At 38.1% G+C, this 20533-nt stretch overlaps 1 protein-coding gene across 5 annotated transcripts in view; it reads left to right on the top strand.

The window, feature by feature from the left end:
* magi3a (membrane associated guanylate kinase, WW and PDZ domain containing 3a) overlaps nt 1–20533 on the top strand; it is a 98122-nt gene that overhangs the window by 41872 nt on the left and 35717 nt on the right. For all 5 annotated transcript variants that reach the window (XM_077512014.1, XM_077512013.1, XM_077512015.1 and 2 more), the window contains exons 2-3: nt 14582–14698; nt 19771–19890. In XM_077512014.1, coding sequence (XP_077368140.1) covers nt 14582–14698; nt 19771–19890 — 237 coding nt within the window. The remainder of the gene's footprint in view (nt 1–14581; nt 14699–19770; nt 19891–20533) is intronic.

Below are 20533 nucleotides of genomic sequence, written 5' to 3'. Positions count from 1 at the left end.
CCTCTCAACTGCAAAGAACGCGTGCAGAAATGGTAGTTATTACACAAACGGCCAGCAGGTGGCAGCAGAGCAAAGGAGATCAACCAGGGCCATCTAGAAAAAAGAAAAAGCTCAATTACTTACAATTTTAGATATATTTGTGAATAATGATGAAACTTGTCTCTCTTCTTTTTTTTTTTTCTTTTTTTTTAAGAGCTCAGAATTGTTCATTCGGTAGTCTTACCGATCCAACGTCTTATAAAAAAAAACAACAACAAAAAAAATACGTAGCTCTCTTCTAATGCTAATTGCTGCAAAACGGAAACAGATAGAAACATACTTTTTTTTCCCTGATGAAAGAAGAGACTTTAATCTTTCTTTTAGTAGGTTCCATGTTTTTATAGCAATTGAACACAATATTCTGTGGGCCTTGCAAAATCAGTCCAAATCCAGTAAAACAGCCGGGAGCGAACGGGATTGCGAAATGTGAAAATGGCGGCGAGTGAATGAGTTAAACGACAACTCCTTGGCAAGTTCAAACGATAGATGGATAACGGTAGAAATAATGGGTCGATTTACTCTGTGCACAACATTAAGGAAACATTGGGGGTACTGCTGTTCAGGGCATACTAAGAAAAAAAAAATGCCCATATCAGGCCAAATTGTCAGTGAGGCTGTAGATCAGAAAGATAATAATGAAATAATGAAGCATTCCTTTAGGCCAGGGGTGTCAAACTCATGTTAGCTCAGGGGCCGCATGGAGGAAAATATATTATCAAGTGGGCCGCATCGGTATATAACTTAAAAACAATGGCCGTCAATTATACGCAGATTTTCGCTATTTGTGGGCCAGCCCTATATTACGGCGCTCAACTGTAATCATATTGTTTCAAAAAAATAATACAAATACAAATGGAATGCGGCAACGCTGAGTCCTGCACGTGTGAAATCTACCTGTTTTGCATATACACTGTTCCCAGAATGCATTGCGTGGCGCAATTAACGACGATATAAGGATGGCGAATCCTTGTCACATCTCTTTGTTGCCAGTAATTAAATTTGTGTCGTATTTAACAAGTTTGTCGGTCTATTATTAAATAATAATAAGAAGAAGAAGAAGAAGAAGAAGAAGAAAACAAACCGTAACTTTAAGTTGTATGTAAAATAATGACATCCATTATTGTATTGCTCATCTGAGGACTGCTTGTGAAGTTACAAATTTTATATAATTTGATTGTGGCCGACTGATTAATTAGTCCAACATTACAATTTTTTTATTTACTTACTTTAAAGAATCATCTCGCGGGCCGGATCCTTATGTTTGACACCCCTGCTTTAGGCAATAAGGGCTGAAAACATCTTCGAATAAAAACAAAATGATTTCCAGTTGCTGTTTTTCTGTGAAGACGCACGTCAATTACAATCCCAACATTAAACCCTGAGCCGCATAGTTCGCATTTCGGAACCCAAAATGTGGCGAGTCAGGTCCATTTGACTGTCGCTCTGGCATATAATTGGAAAATGCGGCAAGACCTCAAATCACTCGGATGAAATCACTTCTCGCGGGGGCAACCGGGACTCTTGTTGTCGCCTATTTTGATAGCGTAGATCTGCTAAACGGCACCCACGCATTCTTGACGCTTGCACTCCACCCCCCCACGCAAACTCGACGGCGAGCCAACCAGAGCGACGCTGCTGCTGTCGCCTCCTCTCGTGCGCGCTGCCGACAGCCTGTGCCAAAGCGTCCCTTGGGCAGCCTCATTTGGCGTCACGTGAACATTTATGGAGGGCGCCGAGCAGTCACATTCCAAAAAACAAGGAGATTTCCAAGAGAAGCACAGTCTGTATCTAAACAAGGATTCAAGGGGCAGGAAATACCGGGGGGGGGGGTAATGAACTCATGAATGGCATTTAGTAAATATTATCCATAACTGCTGACGTGGCGAACGGTTTCAGTGGAGTCAGCTGACGTTTTCTATGATTGGAGGACATCTGCTGGAAAATGGCTGCATAAAATATTTCTTAATGTAATATTTTATCAAGAGTGTCATGATAACCTTTAAACATGGTCTTGCTGATTATATATGACCAAAAAGTGAGGGGTGGTCAGGGAGCTTTGGTGCAATGCTGCATCTTTGGCACATAGTTGTTGTTGTTGTTGTTGTTGTTCCTTAACTGGTTCAGAGGTGGGTGGAAGTTGACTAACATCGTCTATTCAGCCCACTACAAACAAAAACTCACAAGCAGAAGGCGGAAAAAGACTGATCCAGAAAGTGTTGAAAAAAAAACAGGTGCTACATTCTTCTTTTTCTTTACTCTATACCAGGGATGTCTAAACTTTTTCATTTGAGGGCCACATACAGAAAATCAGAAGGACACGAGGGCCACATAATGTTATGAATTTAGTCAGTTTTAATTAGTTTTCAGGGTGGTTCTGTTATTAGTTGTAGTTCTTTAATAAATGCTTAGTTTTAGTTTAGTTAGTTTCAGTATTAGTTTTATTTATTTATTTTTATTTTTTTACTTTTTACGTGTATTACTTGTACACAATATTTAAAAAAAAATACCATGGGTGCAACGTCATTATTCCGGTTGATATCAAAATAAATCTACTAAAAATCACATTTAAAATCATCCCCAAAGGCTCATGCATTAAATTAATTACCAAAGACGAAAATGAAGGACATTTTTTATATAATTATAGTTAGTTTTATTTTAGTTAGTTTTGTAAACATAAAATGTAGTTTCAGTTAGTTTTCTTTTTTTAAAAAAAGCGTCTTCGTTTTTATTTTATTTGTTAACAAAATTGTTGTTTTGAATTTGTTTTTTTTCCCGTTAGTTTTAGTTAACTAAAATAACCTTTAATAGCAATAGTGTTTTTCGATACCCTCCCTTCTTACTTTGACCATCTCCAAACATTTTTGTTTTGTTTATTTTATTTGAACTGAGTCAAATGCCATTTTTAGGATATGTCGCGGGCCACTAAAAAAATGGACGGCGGGCCGCAAATGGCCCCCGGGCCGTAGTTTGGACATCACTGCTCTATACTGAAAGGAGGGAATGTGCCACAGTTGGACGGGTCTTACTTTTAACAATGAATGCAATTCTACGTATGTGCTTGGGGTCCAAGTCACCGTGTCAAAATATGCCTCAGAAACAGTAGCGACAGTGAGAATAACAAAGAAATGAAAAGGTGTCATTTCATTCACGTCAGCAGCTCCAGACTTCCCGTGCATTAGTGTGTGTCATATGCTGCAAGCAAAAAGTCTACATTTTGAAGCTGTGCTCAAATGAGGAGGCAGCACCAAGTGAAAGAAGCAAACTCCAAAACTGGGCTCTAAGGAAGCCGGTATTGCTGCATGTGCTGCTTACATGATTACTCATCGTTACACAAGCAAGGTCACGGGATAAGCTGCGTAGCAACTTCAAATTCACAACCAAAAGCATTTCGCCGTTGCGTACATCATCTCCTCCATACTCCAGATTTGAAAATAAACGCAGATGTCCTTGCTCGTCAGCCCGTGCGGGTTAATGCAAGTGTAACAAAGCACAACGATGTGTTCAGGAGGAAGAGACGTCGACGTTTCTCTCATTCACTTGCTCTGACACAAACCGTATTTTACGGATTATAAGTCGCAGTTTTTTTTCATAGTTTGGCCGGTGGTGCCACTTATACTCTGGTGCGACTTATATGTGAAATTAACACATTATTATATCATTTCACATGTTATTTTCACACTAAACGCTCTAGGCCTGTGTTGATAAGTTCAACATTGCATCGTCGACCTCCGAGTTGGGGGAGTTGTTTAAAAGTGACACCGAGGATGAAGATTTCATTGGATTTAGTGATTTGGAGTGAAACTGATAGTTTGGTAAACTTGTTAGCATGTTCTTTATGCTAGAGTTATATGAATAACTTGTAGTGATGGGAACATAATTCACCCACGGGACGAAGGGAGAGTTCCGGGTGGGAAGGTTTTGTTATGTGGAAAAGTGGAGTTAGCCTGTTAGCTTCTCGCTGAGTGGGGAGTTGCTGTTAAGACCTCACAAGCTGACGTCAATAAAACGCCAGCCTTTGGCTCCGCCCTTCAACACTCCGCCTCCGACTCCCGTCACTGCTCGCTACAAACTCTTAATATGTTACGTCGTTACTGACATTACCGTTACATGTCAGTCATGTAACGTTAGCATACCGTACGCTTATTCAGCCTGTTGTGCTCTCTTTTATTTTTATTTTAAATTGCCTTTCAAGATGACATGTATGTTTTTGGTGTTGGATTTTATCAAATAAATTTCCCCCCAAAAATGCGACTTATGCTCCAATATATGTTTTTTCCTTCTTAATGATGCATTTTTTGGCTGGTGCGATTTATAATCCGGAGCGACGTATAATCCGAAAAATAGGGTAAATTTGACTTGTCTTGAGTTTGACATCTGTTATTTCCACACATCCAAGCGTGCCGAATTGTGATCTTTATCGGAGGGGTGGCTGCATCTGCTCCCACCCTCGTTGACAAATAACCACGTTCAAGCCGTGGGCGCTATCGCGATACGCGCCACCACGGTGACACTTGAGTTCATCGCAGATGCCACCTGGCCGCACCGCTCGGCTTCAATCCATACCAGTAATTGAAAAGGATTCGCACGCTTCTTCCGCAGCCCTCTTCCGTCGCTTCCGCCTGCTTTCTGACAGATGTGGTCCGACACCGTGGAAATGTTGCAGCGTTATTCCCTGCGGTGTACATCTGCGGGAACACAAGCGCTTATGATTGACATCATTCGGTCTCTGCAGTCGTGTTGTTTAATCTCTGTTGCGCAGAAGGATGGCCAGCATTTACATGCGGGCGCGTCTCCTGAGAAAATACATATCGTGTCACCGTAAACCAGCGTCGCCTCTGCACGTGATGATGACGGAATTTGAACAAGGGTGTCATGGAACTGATATGGGAGAGATACCGTATGAAGTGAGGCTGTTTGCGCAGCAAACGCCGATGATTAGCGCCACTACCGGCGAAAAGTGCAGCCTTCAAGGGCCCGCACTCCCACTGTTCATCCCACTTGTTAACTCATTTGCTCCCAATAACGTGTAAATACGTTTTTTTTTTTTTTGTTCTAAGTGTCCCAAAGACGTATTTATACGTTTTTACTTTTGTTTTTTGTTTTTTTATGCGAGAGCAAACAGAAGGCTTTGATGCAGCCTCTCAACTGCAAAGAACGGTTGCACAAATGGTAGTTATTACACAAACGGCCAGCAGGTGGCAGCAGAGCAAAGGAGATCAACCAGGGCCATGTAGAAAAAAAAAAAACTCAATTACTTACATTTTTAAACCGATTTGTGAAAACTGATGAAACTTAGCTCTCTTCTAATGCTAATTGCTGCAAAACGGAAACAGAAGCATCCTTTTTTTTTTTCCTGATGTAAGAAGAGACTTTAATCTTTCTTATGGTAGGTTCCATGCTTTTATAGCAATAGAACACAATATTCTGTGGGCCTTGCAAAATCAGTCCAAATCCAGTCAAACAGCCGGGAGCGAACGTGATTGCGAAATGTGAAAATGGCGGCGAGTGAATGAGTAAATCTTCAGAGGAAAAGTGGATTCTCGAGCACAGTTTCATGCATTTCTCTGCAGTTGAATCTGCTGGTTAATTAATTAGATTTGCTATTGTCTTTGGAATGGCCACAACTCCCCCGTGCTCTCTTGCTGGGAAATGTGGTCTAATAAAACAATGTCTTGTTTGAATTATTCATTTTAATTCCTCTCACCTGGGGATTTCCTCATCTCTTTTGTAGCGATGGTATATAAGCTATACAAGCTACTTCTACTGTACATCCAACTCCTCTAACGTCTAATTGGTTGTTACGACAAGGATTCTCCCCAACCCAGCTCAGCTGAACCTTATTTTAACTGATGATGTCATGTTTTAAACGCTACTTTCTCAACGTGTACAAACGCGACCATAGGCCGGGATTCAGGTTTTAATTTGGAATTTGCCTGTAGTAAACAGTAAAGTAAACAGTTTAACCATCCACATTGTTACTTTTTTTTTTTTTTTTTTTTTTACAGTCTGATTGTATCCAATTGCTTAATGGCACGTTAAGCCGCCACCCCCTTTGTTTTGCGCGGCATCTCAGACCGACAAAATAGCAAACTCCTGCTTGAAAAGCTCCAACGAGTCATCTCTCTGACATTGTGGCGATAAAAAGGCGTACAGCTCATCAGGCAGACAACTCAGCTCTGCCCACATCACTTTCGGAGAAGCACAACATTATGACTCACCTGGCAAGATCGGCGCTGTTGCCGCAGCCACGCTTTTTTTTTTTTTTCTTTTTTGGGCCACCTTTCGTATTGCATTGCAACTTGAGAAGGACAATTATACAAATCTGTGGAGTTACAATTATGCTACACGTGAATACAATGAAATCCATATTCACTGATGTGGTGCCAAACCACAAGGAAAGCAATTTTTTATTTTTTTTATTTTGACATGAAACAATTTGAACACCTGGTGTATTAGACACCCCTCAGATCTCTACATGAGCCAGCAGGAAAAAAAAAACCTTTGAACAGGATCTCGGTTCCAAACAAAATGTGGGACAAGCATCTGCTTCCATGAAAGAAAGAAAGAAAGAAGAAAAAACGGCAAAAAAACAAACATTTGTGATCCTGTGTTCTAGCATGTTGGTTACATGACACTGTATATGCACTTGCAACATGCACGTTTACATTTGCAGCCAAATCACCGTATTTAAGTATGAGAAAAGTGAAAACAATTATAATAAATTTGATATTTTCATTATTTTTCATATACAATTAGTACCATTAAAAACATTTTTTTTTAAAACACTTTCTTTTTTTTTGTTAAAAACACTTTTTTGGGACACTTAAAACATGAAAAAAAAAACGTATTTACACGTTATTGGGAGCAAATGAGTTAAGTACGGGGCAAAACAATTATTGGAAAGTATTTGTATTTTTCGTTTAGAGTCCCATTGAGGAAATCAAATTATGGGAAAAAGGAAAGAAACAAAACAATTATAATAATGTATTGTTTTTTGTGATAATAATTTTGAAGTCTATTGAGGCAATTCTTTTAGTTCTTACTTAACCCACTATAGCAATAAAAAAGTTAATAGTTTATAATTAATTTGATACTTTCATTATTTTTCACGTACAAATAGTACCTTTAAAAACACATTTTGCAACTTGCTGTCGACTGAAAATGACATCACAAGGGCTCAGGTAACCAATCACAGCTCACCTGTTTTCTAGGTTTGGTCATGTGACATTCACAAGCTGAGCTGTGATTGGTTACCTGAGCCCTTGTGATGTCATTTTCAGTCGACGGCAAGTTGCATAATGTGTTTTTAAAAGCTACTAATTGTACGTGAAAAATAATGGAAGTATCAAATTAATTACAGACAAAATATGAACTTTTTATTGCTATAAAGGGCTAAATAAGTGAAGTATCCCTTTAAAATATCCATCCATCCATTTTCTTGACAATTCCTCACAAGGGTTGTGTGGGGGGGTGCTGGAGCCCATCTCAGATGGCTCTGGGCAGCAGGCGGGGGACACCCTGGACCGCAGATATTTTAAAAAAAAATTGCGTAAATAGTGACTGCAAATGATCGATTTTCCCGATTCAGAAGCAAAACGTTGCCGCCGTAAAGCATGCAAATTCTTGGATGAAATATTAGTGTGGTGACTGGTGAGAGAGGCAGCATATGTGCCCTCGCATAAAAAAAAATAAAATAAAATAAAAAAAAAAGCATTGCGACAATAATCGCGATTCACTTCAGCGTTTTCATCCATTAGCTGATGAAAACGTGCAGCAAACGCGACTCGTTTGTTTCCATGTCGCGTCTTTCTCGTGCACGGTGGAGGATTCCGTCAATGCAAGTGAAATGACTGCATTTTCCGTACTAGATTTGAAATGCAACGAGTTCATCCAGTCTTCAATGATTCCCCCGCCCCAACTGTGCCATCCGTTCTTTCTGATCTCGCGGCGTCAACGGATGCAAAGATGATATTCTATCACACAGATGTGACAGGATTCGTTGTTCTGCTCTTTGATCTCCTTCTCGTTAAACCTTGCGCATGTGTGAGTTGGGGTTTGTATGGCAACGCTCCGTTTTGACTCACTGACGTGAGTGCATTTCTACGGTCGCAGGAATGGAACTCGGAATGTTTACAGCTCTTCAGAATAATATTTTTTTTTTTTTTAAATGTGGTTGCTTCAGAATGTTTAATATCGAGGGATAATTTGCAATTAACTCATTTGCTCCCAATAACGTGTAAATACATTTTCTTTTTATGTTTTAAGTGTCCCAAAGACGTATCAAAGACGTATTTATACGTTTTTTTTCCTTTTCCTCAATGGGACTCTAAACGAAAAATACAAATACCTTCCAATAATTGTTTTGCCCCGTACTTAACTCATTCTCTCCCAATAACGTGTAAATACGTTTTCTTTTTATGTTTTAAGTGTCCCAAAGACGTATTTATACGTTTTTTGTTTTGTTTTATGCTAGAGCATACAGAAGGCTTTGATGCAGCCTCTCAACTGCAAAGAACGGTTGCAGAAATGGTAGTTATTACACAAACGGCCAGCAGGTGGCAGCAGAGCAAAGGAGATCAACCAGGGCCATGTAGAAAAAAAAAGTTCAATGACTTTGAATTTTAAATAGTTTTGTGAAAACTGATGAAACTTAGCTCTCTTCTAGTGCTAATTGCTGCAAAACGGAAACAGATAGAAACATACTTTTTTTTTTCCTGATGAAAGAAGAGACTTTAATCTTTCTTTTGCTTTTATAGCAATAGAACACAATATTCTGTAGGCCTTGCAAAATCAGTCAAAATCCAGTAAAACAGCCGGGAGCCAACGGGATTGCGAAATGTGAAAATGGCGGCGAGTGAATGAGTTAAAAATAGATACGTTACAGTTGGAGAGGATCTCGCATATCTGGTCTGCATTATCGCAGGTGATTACTGTAATAAATAATTACTCAGAGAGCGGAACTCAGAAAACGGGCACGTGGGAATTGCCACGAGGTCAGAATGTTCATAATTAATATGAGATGACCTCAATAGATCCCACGGGCGCTCTACAAAAAGGGAATGTGCTAACTCTGTCATAATAGAAAAATGCATCAGCAATTCTGGAGCCACAAGCCAAACATCGTATTTCAAACAGTTGATAAAGATGTTGCGCTCGTCTGACTCTGAACTCGGGTCAAGGAGAATTCAAATCGAGTTCCGTTGGCCTCGACTTCACCGTGCAAGGGAAAACGTCATTGAGACATTTCATGAAATCAACAGCTTGGAGATGGCTTAAAATAGAAACGACGAGCCAGATGGAGTGTTCTCAAGGCGCAGCTATTATAAACAACAGAATGATACCGAGTGCAGAGTCGAGCTTCTTCTTTTATTTGACATCCACACGGCAGATGAACAATAGAGCTGAAAGGAAATGATTGGCACAAACAGAAATAATCACACTGCTGCTGCTTTTTCTTATTTGGTTGAAAACATCCTCCAGTTGTGTCCCTCACAAGGTCTTCACCTGCTATTAGGACTAGAAAAAAAGCTCAATTACTTTTAAATCGATTTGTGAAAACTGATGAAACTTAGCTCTCTTCTAATGCTAATTGCTGCAAAACGGAAACAGATAGAAACATACTTTTTTTTTCCTGATGAAAGAAGAGACTTTAATCTTTCTTTTGATAGGTTCCATGCTTTTATAGCAATAGAACACAATATTTTGTGGGCCTTGCAAAATCAGTCAAAATCCACTAAAACAGCCGTTTGTGTAATAACTACCATTTCTGCAACCGTTCTTTGCAGTTGAGAGGCTGCATCAAAGCCTTCTGTATGCTCTAGCATAAAAAGAACAAAAAAACGTATAAATACGTCTTTGGGACACTTAAAACATTTTTTAAAAACGTATTTATATGTTATTGGGAGCAAATGAGTTAAGCTACGTTTGTGTTTGTGTTCATGTTAAAGTGCACACTTGTTATTCCCCTGTAAAGTAAAGGAATGCGCTCAAGCTACCCGACCGACTCGTCATTCATTCAATCATTACCAGGGAAGAATCAAAAGTCAACACTTTTATTGGTCGCCTAGCAGTAGTCAATATTTAACCAATTTGCGGAATGAGCATGTCTTTGCGATGACTGATTTCTCCACTGTTTGCCATGACGATTAATTGAGTTTTTATCCAGTTTGCTTTAGGATTGTGAATTGATTTATGATTGCCACACAAAATGGCGTGATTTCTTATGGGTCTGACCTTGCACTTTCATAATAGTAATTGAAAATGTCAAGCAATTGTTGGTGTGGTTTGCTGTTGTTTTCAAATCTCCAACACACGTTTTCGGTGCCAAGAACGTTTCAACTTTTTTTTTAGCGTATTTTGATGTTGCTGTTGTTCTTTTCCAAATTGGCTCTAATTATTGAAAAATCCCTGAATATTTAGTTTTAAAAGCGTTAATAATATGCAACTTCTGACATTGGTATTCGCTTTATGTCACAACTTGAAATGAGGCTTGCGTCTGTTCTTTCATTTTTGATGCAATATCGTGAAAGACAGCAACCGGTATTGCTTCTATATGCAAATCACGTCATGCGAAAATCAAGTCAAAAGTCTGGAAAATTGGGCAATATTAGCGGTAAACAAATGTAAAAACGTTAAAGCACAAACATGACTTTATGATCAAAGTGCATTTCATAAGCTGTGAAAGCACATTAATTATCAATCAAATATTGTCAAAAAATAGATATCTCAAAAACTAGAGACATTTCAAAGAAACTGATGAAAGTATCATTTGAATGATATCTGATTTGAGATGCTTGCAGTTAGTTGAGGGTATTGCTCAAATCAATAAATCAATGCATACTGTGTTGTTAGTTTTTACCTCACTCGTCTTTTTATTTATTTATTTTTTCTGCAAGAAAGTTAACATGAGCCTACACCAGAATCCTCATGGGGGCAGCAATAATTTATATATATAGGAAATTTGCAAAAATAGATAAAGCTGCCTTGCCTATAATTTATATAGTATGTAATCAGTATATATATGATCATAATATACATCCACACATTTGGAAATCTCGTACAATAATTTAAGTGCATCATCATCATTATTAACCCCCACTAACGACTTTAATGGGAACTTAGGAAAAGACATGGGAAATTGAAAATGTTAAAAGGTAAGCACTCTAGTGGGGGGAAGGAGAAAGAGAGGTGATTTTCAGTTGGTCGTCATTTGTGAAAGTGATCTCAAAAGAGGCGCGAGCAGTCTCGCAGGGAACCACACGGGATGATCAAAAATCTGCAGCAAGAAGGACGAAGATGAGAGATGGAGCGATAGAATGATGATGAGAGGAAGATTGGGAGGGGCTACGTTTCTATTAGGGATATTCGATACCACTTTTTTTCAGACCGATACCATACCGATACTCAGACCCTCAGTACTTACCGATACCGATACCAAGTGCCGATACCAGTAGTACATTTGATAAACTAGAAAAATTTCCACAGGAAATTTTGGATATGATTGCTGACTCTTGCAAGGTGGAGTACTTTACATCTCAATCAGTCAGCAAGCTAGCATAAGCATGCTAAGCTAATGTAACATTAGCATGAGCATGCTAATCTAGCATTAGCATGCTAACTTAGCATTAGCATTAACATGCCAAGTTAGCATTAGCATTAATATGCTAACTTAAGTGGTAGCGTGCTAATTTAGCATTGGCTTGCTAAGCTAGCATTAGCATGTTAACTTAGCATTAGCATTAACATGCCAAGTTAGCATTAGCATTAATATGCTAACTTAAGTGGTAGCGTGCTAATTTAGCATTGGCTTGCTAAGCTAGCATTAGCATTAGCATGTTAACTTAGCATTAGCATTAACATGCCAAGTTAGCATTAGCATTAATATGCGAACTTAAGTGGTAGCGTGCTAATTTAGCATTGGCTTGCTAAGCTAGCATTAGCATGCTAATGTACGTCAATTGAATCGATTTCAATTTTTTTTTAACACCCCTACCGGTATTGGTACTCGCCCATCCCTAGTTTCTATTGTATGCTGCCATGTAGGGGTGTTAAAAAAATCGATTCGGCAATATATCGTGATACTACGGCACGCAATTCTCGAATCGATTCAATAGGCAGCCGAATCAATTTTTTTAACATCCATTTTTGATGAAAAAATATTCCACACGTCTTAACTTTCACACCTTAAGCATGGAAGAATGTTATATTAACGGAACATGAAGCCTTACTATTTTATTTCAATGCTGTTCTAACATGAAAAAGGTTACAACCTGTTTGTTAAATACAGTGGCTCACAGTTATAAAACTGAAGTTTCAGATAAATTTTCATACAAATCTTACAGCGTACATGTACAAGTTTACTGAATGATATTTTCTAAATTTGAGTAAAAAAAAAAAATCACGACAATCGACTTGTAAATTCATATCGAGATTAATCGGTATCGAATCGAATCGTGATACGGATCGAATCGTCAGGCAATTCACACCCCTACTGCCATGTATCGCCATTACTCCTGTCCGCCAACAAAAGCCCTGCCCCTCCCTCTTTTGAAAGATTCTCCATCCCTAAATCGCACCCCTCACACCCACCAGTATTTGTCTAATAGCCAAATGAGGAGGCACAAAGACGTCTATTGTGTCCCACATGCTCCAATCTACGACCCCTGGCAGGCCAGCGATGCTGCTGCCGTGTAAGTTAGCGGGAAGCTCCGAGGTAGCGCTCCCTCTCTTTCTCTTTTTTTTTGTTTTCTTTTTTTTTTCTCTCCGCCCCTCTCTGTCTGCGGAGATATGATGTAGCACGCTAACGCAAGCTGACAGGCGGGCCACAAAGACCGGCCTGTTCGGTGCACTGGAGTCGGCGTCGGCTTTCGACAGGGGGAGGTGATTTGAATGCGTTTTGTGTTTGGGAGATTGATTTTTGTCCACCTTGTGTCGCTGCAATCTCGTGATGGCAATTAATAACCTTAAGTCCAGCTGATTTTTTTTCTGGCTATATTTCATTTTCCTGATCATTCCTAAGCAGGATACAAGACCATGTGGATGTGGGACATGAAAACTAAAACAGTTTTTTTTTTTTAATTTATTTATTTTTTTTATTGTTAGATTTTTAGTTTGAATTTCTTCCACATTTTTTTTTTTTTTTTCTGCTTCTGGGAACGCAGACCGCAGGCTTGCGGCTTCTGATGCGCAACGTGCATCGAGACCCAGTTTATATTCCCTTGACCTAAATTCCTTCACTCGCTCGCATTGTTCTGGTAAAAAGTCCAAAGAGTTGCATAACAGTGAGCTGAGCTGCGTGTCGATTGGCTCAGCGAGTGCCGCAGTTACTAGATAGTTTGAGTGAAGAAGCAGGCAGGCAGGCGCACGCCAGTTGTGTCAAAGTCCAGATGAAATATTAGTTCCAATTCTTCAACAAGGCAAGTGCTGAGTAACAAAATATTTCTTCATAAATGATACCCTTGTTTGTTGTTTGAATTTCAACTCATCGCTGTTTTTTTTTTTTTTTTCCCCACTGAACCAAACGTGCTTTGCTGTTCTTCCAGCTGAAATGGAAGCTTCTGCAAATGTTTTAGATTTCTCAATAGACTTAGACTTAGACTTAGATTTGACTTTATTGATCCCTTTGAGATGGCTCCCTCTGGGAAATTTACATGTCCAGCAGCAATGAGAACAGATAATAAAATAAAAAAAATAATTCAATCAATCAATAAATGAGGTTATTACACCAGAGATTGAATTCATAATAATAACAATAATAATAATAATAATAATAATAAAATGAAAAATAAAAATTCAATCAATAAATAAGGTTATTACACCACAGATTGAATTAATAATAAGAAATAAATAAAATGAAAAATAAAAATTCAATCAATCAATAAATCAGGTTATTACACCAGAGATTGAATTAATAATAAAAATAATAAAAATAATAAAATGAAAAATAAAAATTCAATAAATCAGGTTATTACACCAGAGATTGAATTAATAATAATAATAATAAATAAAATAAAAATTCAATAAATCAGGTTATTACATCAGAGATTGAATTAATAATAATAATAATAATAAATAAAATGAAAAATAAAAATTCAATAAATAAATAAGGTTATTACACCACACATTGAATTAATAATATTAATAATAATAAAAATAAAATGAAAAATAAAAATTCACTCAATCAATAAATAAGGTTATTTCACCAGAGATTGAATTAATAATAATAATAATAATAATAAGAAAAATAAAATACAAAATAAAAACTCAATCAATCAATCCTTTCTTTCAACTACCAAAAACAAAGATAATTACTTGTAAGGAAAAACAGATGAATAAATGACTATTGGCTTCAGGGCAGCACAATCATTATATTGTGCAAGTGATCATAAGGTTGTGAGTGGTCGGTGTATAGATACACGTGTGTGTATATAAACTTAGTCATATCTTTACCAGTCACAAACATTCAAAAGATTTTTTTTTTTTCCTACCTTAATAAAGCGCTGTGTATTTGTTGTACTGAAATATGGTCTTCTTCTTCTCGTAGGTAAGGTGCTGAATGCCGATTTGCATCACTACCTCAGTCTGCAGTTCCAGAAGGGGTCCCTGGATCACAAACTGCAGCAGGTGATCAGGGACAACTTGTACCTGCGCACCATTCCCTGTGAGTAGTGGAAACAAATAACTGTCATGTCAACTTTATTGATGATTTTAGCAATCGCTAATAAAAATTGCATATATATCTGATGTATTATTATGACTAGGGATGGGCGAAAAACCAGCCTTTTTTTCAAGTACTCGAGTACTCGTGACGCAGACGAGTACAAGCGACCGATGGCAGAGGGGGAAGACGCAATTCCCCCCCCCAAAAAAACGCCAAAAATAGGAATGAATGGAGAAGGGGGGAAAAGAGCCACAAATTAAGCACCTTTTTCCAAGCCACACTGTGCGCACATACATTGACCGACAATATGATTTTTAGCTCATTTTGCTGCAATTTTTCCCATTTAGCATGCTAATGCTAGTTTAGCATGCTAATGTTAGCTTAGCATAATAATGCTAGCTTAGCAAGCCAATGTTAAATTAGCACGCTAACATTAAGTTAGCTTATTAATGCTAAGCTAACTTGGCATGTTAATGCTAATGCTAAGTTAGCATGCTAATGTTAGGTTAGCATGTTAATGCTATGTTATCATGCTAATTTTACGTTAGCTTAGCATGCTAATGCTAGCTTAGCATAATAATGCTAGCTTAGCAAGCCAATGCTAAATTAGCACGCTAACACTAAGTTAGCTTATTAAAGCTAAGCTAACTTGGCATGTTGATGCTAATGCTAAGATAGCATGCTAATGCTAAGTTATCATGCTAATTCTACGTTAGCTTAGCATAATAATGCTAGCTTAGCATAATAATGCGAGCTTAGCAAGCCAATGCTAAATTAGCACGCTAACACTAAGTTAGCTTATTAATGCTAAGCTAACTTGGCATGTTAATGCTAATGCTAAGTTAGCATGCTAATGCTAGGTTAGCATGCTAATGCTATCATGCTCATTCTACGTTAGCTTAGCATGCTAATGCTAGCTTGCTGACCGATTTGAGAGGTAAAGTACACCAACATTTGGCAAACTTTTCAGTGCATTCGGCTTTCCACCTTGCAAGAGTCAGCAGTCGCATCCAAAATTTCCGCGGAAATTTTTCTAGTTATTATTATTGTGGACCAGCCAAGCTAGCTCTCAAGTTGCTGCTCACAGGCAGATCGTACTCACATTCTTCTGGTGTCTGTGGATCTCACTCTGCCTCATCTATCCTTCCCTCCTTCCTCTCTTTCGTTTTTCCTCTGGTCTCTTCAGATCTCCTTAATTTGTTGGAATTTAGAGGTTTTCTGGGGTTGGCGTAAGACTCTGATTTTGTAACCATGTGGGATGGCAGGACGTGTTTAGTCGGTGCTGGATTTGACTTTGATTTACCTTTCTTTTCTTTGACCTTTCCTCTGGTCTCCTGACCTTCTGAACTTCACGACTCTGGCGAGACTGAAGTATCCGGTTAAGGTGAAGGGTAATGGGATTTGCATTAGGTTTTAGGTGAATTCATGAGTATAAATTTGCACAAATTTACACGCACGCACGCACATACGCACACACGCACGTACGTGCACACACGCACGCATGAACAATTCTGAGCTCTCGCTCTCTCTCTCTAAAAAAAAAATAAAAAAAAATAAAAAATATTTTTTTTTTTTAAAAAGTACTCACATTCTGCACATAGCTTACAAACGGTTTCTTATCTAGTTGGCAATGTCATTTCCTAATATGTCAACATTCAGCAAAAAAATGAGATGATCAAAAAGCAACGTCTTGCTGTTGTGGTTTTGCTTCAAATGAAATTGGAGCCGATTGACTCCGGTAGTCGAGTCTGCTAGTTGACACTTAGCATGAGCCGAAGGAGCTTGTAGAAGCGTGTTTTTGTTTTGTTTTTTTTTTCTTACTTCACCAGACATCCTGAAGACTTATGAAATGTTGTGCTTGGCTCCTCTAAAGATGACAGGAGCTGAGTAGTGCCAGTGGTCCGGGGCCACCGGGTAATCCATCACGTCTTGGCAAAATCCCAAGTTCCATCCTCAGTGTCAGCCACAGCTCACCTTTTAGACTGTTTTATCCATCATGGGTGTGGAACCGACACGACACGGCTCACTGGGAGATACGAAACAAAAATTAATGTCGGAATAATGTTCAAGATTGAAGCTTATCTTTTGAGCAGCGATAATAATAATTAGGGATGTTCGATACCACTTTTTTTTTCAGACCGATACAGATACTCGGACCCTCAGTACTCACCGATGCCGATACCAACTGCCGATACCAGTAGTACATTTTGATAAATAAATAAAAAATCACCAAAAGATATTTAAAAAAATATATATTTCCTTTAATTTTGACCAAAAAAAAAACAGCACAGTCACTCTTAAATAGTCTTAACTAGGGGTGTGCCAAAAAATCGATTCATAAAAGAATCGAGATTCTCATTTATTAATCGAATCGATATTAATATCCAAAAATCGATTTTATTTAAATTACAAATGAAGAAGAAGGGGAAAAGGCAGTTGTAGCCCACATGCTGTTTTTTGTGGAAAAAGGCAGTTAAAATACAAAATTAATAAATATTTAAACAAAAGATTTGTTTGTCATTTTGTCTTGCAAAGCAGACTGGAGTCGATCATGACAATGTTGTGCATATCTGTAAATTGAAGCAGAAATCATTTGTCAATCAAATCATTTTGAATCAAAAATCGTTTGAATCGAGAATCGAAAATCCATTCCGAATCGAATCGTGCACCCAAAAATCGTAATCGAATCGAATCGTGATACAGTCAAAGATTCCCAGCCCTAAGTCTTAACGCTCAAAATAAAACACAAAAATGCTCTTTTAGTTAAAGATTCACAATTTTGAAGTATTTCCAAACCGGCGAAGTGTTGGTGAAAAACTGCTGCAAGCTAGCGCCACTTACAGGCAAGGAGGACTCACTTAACGTCGCTCGCTTGTACTCATCTGCGTCACCAGTACTCGAGTACTTCTTGAAAAAAGGCTGGTATCGGCCCGATACCCATACCTGGTATCGGTAACTCGCCCATCCCTAGACAAGATATGACATTACATGGGAAAAAAAAAAAAAAACATTAAAAGAGATTGTTAAATAATTGCTAATAAAAATAATTGAGAAGCACTGTTGTAAGGCAACATGAGCTAAATACTTGCGACCAGGTCGGTACTAGTAGCATATAAGTGAAGCTAACTTTAGCAACTCCTCTCCTAATAAGGAGCAGGGGATTTTGGCATCATTAAAATATAAAAAAATACACATATAGGCATGAACGTAAGCATTTTTAGCAAATACCTGGGGTCTACTTTTCAGCAAACTGGATAAGTCATTACCTTCACAAACGCTTAACCATAAGTTGAACTGAGATGAAAAATGTCCTCTTTTTGTAGTTCTGATCACTTCTCCCCATTGCAATAAACCATTGTCGACGTTTGGCAAAACCGAGCCGTTTTCGAAGTGATGGGCCCACAGCGGCAACCAAGGATGGATGTTGGCGCGGAAAGAAAATCAAGAACGGGGACATTAAATGCAAAGTCAAAATTCCCCCCCCACGCGTGTGTTGCAAAGCAGCCAGATAGCAAAGCAACTCAAGCTGAGGCTCTGTAAAAAATTACAGCTGAAAATGATGCTAAGCAGAGTTGGCGCGTTCACAAGCGTGAAGTATTTTCCGTAACAATGCGTTCCCCAGCATCTCCGAGATGAGAATTTCATCAAGGCAATACGCGGCACTTTCTTAACGAGAGGCAGCAGTTTGAGAGCGTTGTTTTTTTTTTTATGAAATAAGTAACTGCGGGGAAGTCGAGGCCCGGGACCGGAAGGAATCAAATCGAGTTTTAAGGTTGAGGAAAGTTGTTTCGAGATGTCGATTTCAAGTGGAGAAAAGGGAGCCATTTTTTTTATTTACCTTTGAACAATTGCATCAACGTTGTATCATATTCACAGCCGCTGGCATTCGCTGTCAGAGATTTTGATTTTATTTTTTTTACTACCCAGAACTTTATGACAAGTGGAAATAAATCTTCCTGAATGCGTTTGGATCTTCTTATTGAACAAGTACACACAAGTTTTTTTCTTTTTTCTTTTTTTGTTTTTGTTGTTGTTTTTAAAGTGGTTCTCTGACAAGTTAATTCCCTACATCACAGATTTTCTGTACTCTTCCAACTCGAGGCTGGTGGACGTCACATGACTGTGGCCAAGTTTTGGATTCGAAGAATCTCCGCTAGTTTTGTGGTTGGTTCCTCTAAACCAGGGATGTCCAAACGTTTTCATTTGAGGGCCACATACAGAAAATCCGAAGGACGCAAGGGCCACATCATGTTGTGAAGAGAAATTGTGTTTAGTCATAAACATTGTACAAATCATTTATTTGTGCTTTTGCATATTTAGAAAAATGCTACAGTATATAAACCAATTTATTTGTAATATGGCAGTCGGGTTATTATAGTTTTGTTGGAATTTTTCATTTTAGTTTTTATTTTGTTTTGAGTTTTGTTTTTTAAAATTTAGTTAGTTTTAATTGGTTTTCACGGTGGTTCTGTTAGTTTTTTTTTTTATTATTAGTTTTAGTTCTTTAATAAATGCTTAGTTTTAGTTTAGTTAGTTTCAGTATTAGTTTTTTTTTTTTATGTGTATAACTCGTGCGCAACGTTTAAAAAACACCATGGGCGCGACGTCATAATTCCAGTTTATAGCAAAATAAATCTACTAAAAGACATTTAAAATCATCCCCAAAGGCTCATGCATTAAATTAATTACCAAAGTCTAAAACGAAGGACATTTTTGCTATAATTATAGTTTTATTTTAGTTAGTTTTGTAAACCTAAAATGTAGTTTCAGTTAGTTTTCTTTTTTTTTAAAAAAGCATCTTTGTTTTTGTTTTATATCGTGAAACGAAATTGTTTTTTGAATTTTAGTTTTTCCGTTAGTTTGAGTCAACTAAAATAACCTTTAATACCACCTGTGTTTTTCCACACCTTCCTTTTTGACTTTGGCCATCCCCAAACATTTTTGTTTTTTATTTGATTTGAACTGAGTCAAATGCCATTTTTAGCATATGTCGCGGGCCACTAAAAAATGGACGACGGGCCGCAAATGGCCCCCGGGCCGTAGTTTGGCCTAAACTGTGCCCTTGTTGGCAGGTACCACTCGGCAGCCCAGAGAGGGGGAAGTTCCTGGAGTGGACTACAACTTCATCAGCGTGGAAGAGTTCCGTAGCCTGGAAGAATGTGGACTGCTGCTTGAGAGCGGAACCTATGATGGTATTTGTCAAATGGAAACACACATTACACAATCAGATGGATTTAAATGAATATTTCAATGTTTCCTGAATTCCTATCTTTTTATTTGACAAGAATTCTGAATCGTATTATGTATTCTTCCTTAAAATGCACATTATTTTCATTGTTTACCCTTTTTATTTATTTATTTATTTATTTATTTTTTATTCATATCCACGGTATATTGCTACACTTTTGTCAGAACCCCCCCCCCCCCCCCCCCCAAAAAAAAAAAACATTTGATTTTGACAATGTGTCCACTGCATGCAATGACCTGCGAACTAAAAAATGGAAATCAGTGGCTTGATGATGAAGTGCACGTTTATAGTCTTTATGGGTGCTCAGGTAACTTTTTTTTATCGAATGTAAAATTCTGATCCCATCTCCTGGTTGTCATGGTAACGCAAAGCCATACTCGCGTCCGTACACCCTACACTCGTGGGTTGTTGTTTTGTGCTGGGTGAGCAGTGGCTCAACTGCATGTGCTAAGTGTGGTAACCCCCTTTAAAAAAAAAAATGGAGAATTGAAAACGATTAAAAGTGTGATTGGATTCTTGATTTTCAAGGTGTTTTGTTCGACTTGACTTGACACGCATTGTTCAGAATTCTTCAAGTTGTTCTGTCT

Source organism: Festucalex cinctus, chromosome 2, assembly GCF_051991245.1.
Source record: "Festucalex cinctus isolate MCC-2025b chromosome 2, RoL_Fcin_1.0, whole genome shotgun sequence".
NCBI classification, from domain to species: domain Eukaryota; kingdom Metazoa; phylum Chordata; class Actinopteri; order Syngnathiformes; family Syngnathidae; genus Festucalex; species Festucalex cinctus.
Note: the sequence above shows the minus strand (reverse complement) of the source record. Positions and strands in the feature narration are given on the sequence as shown.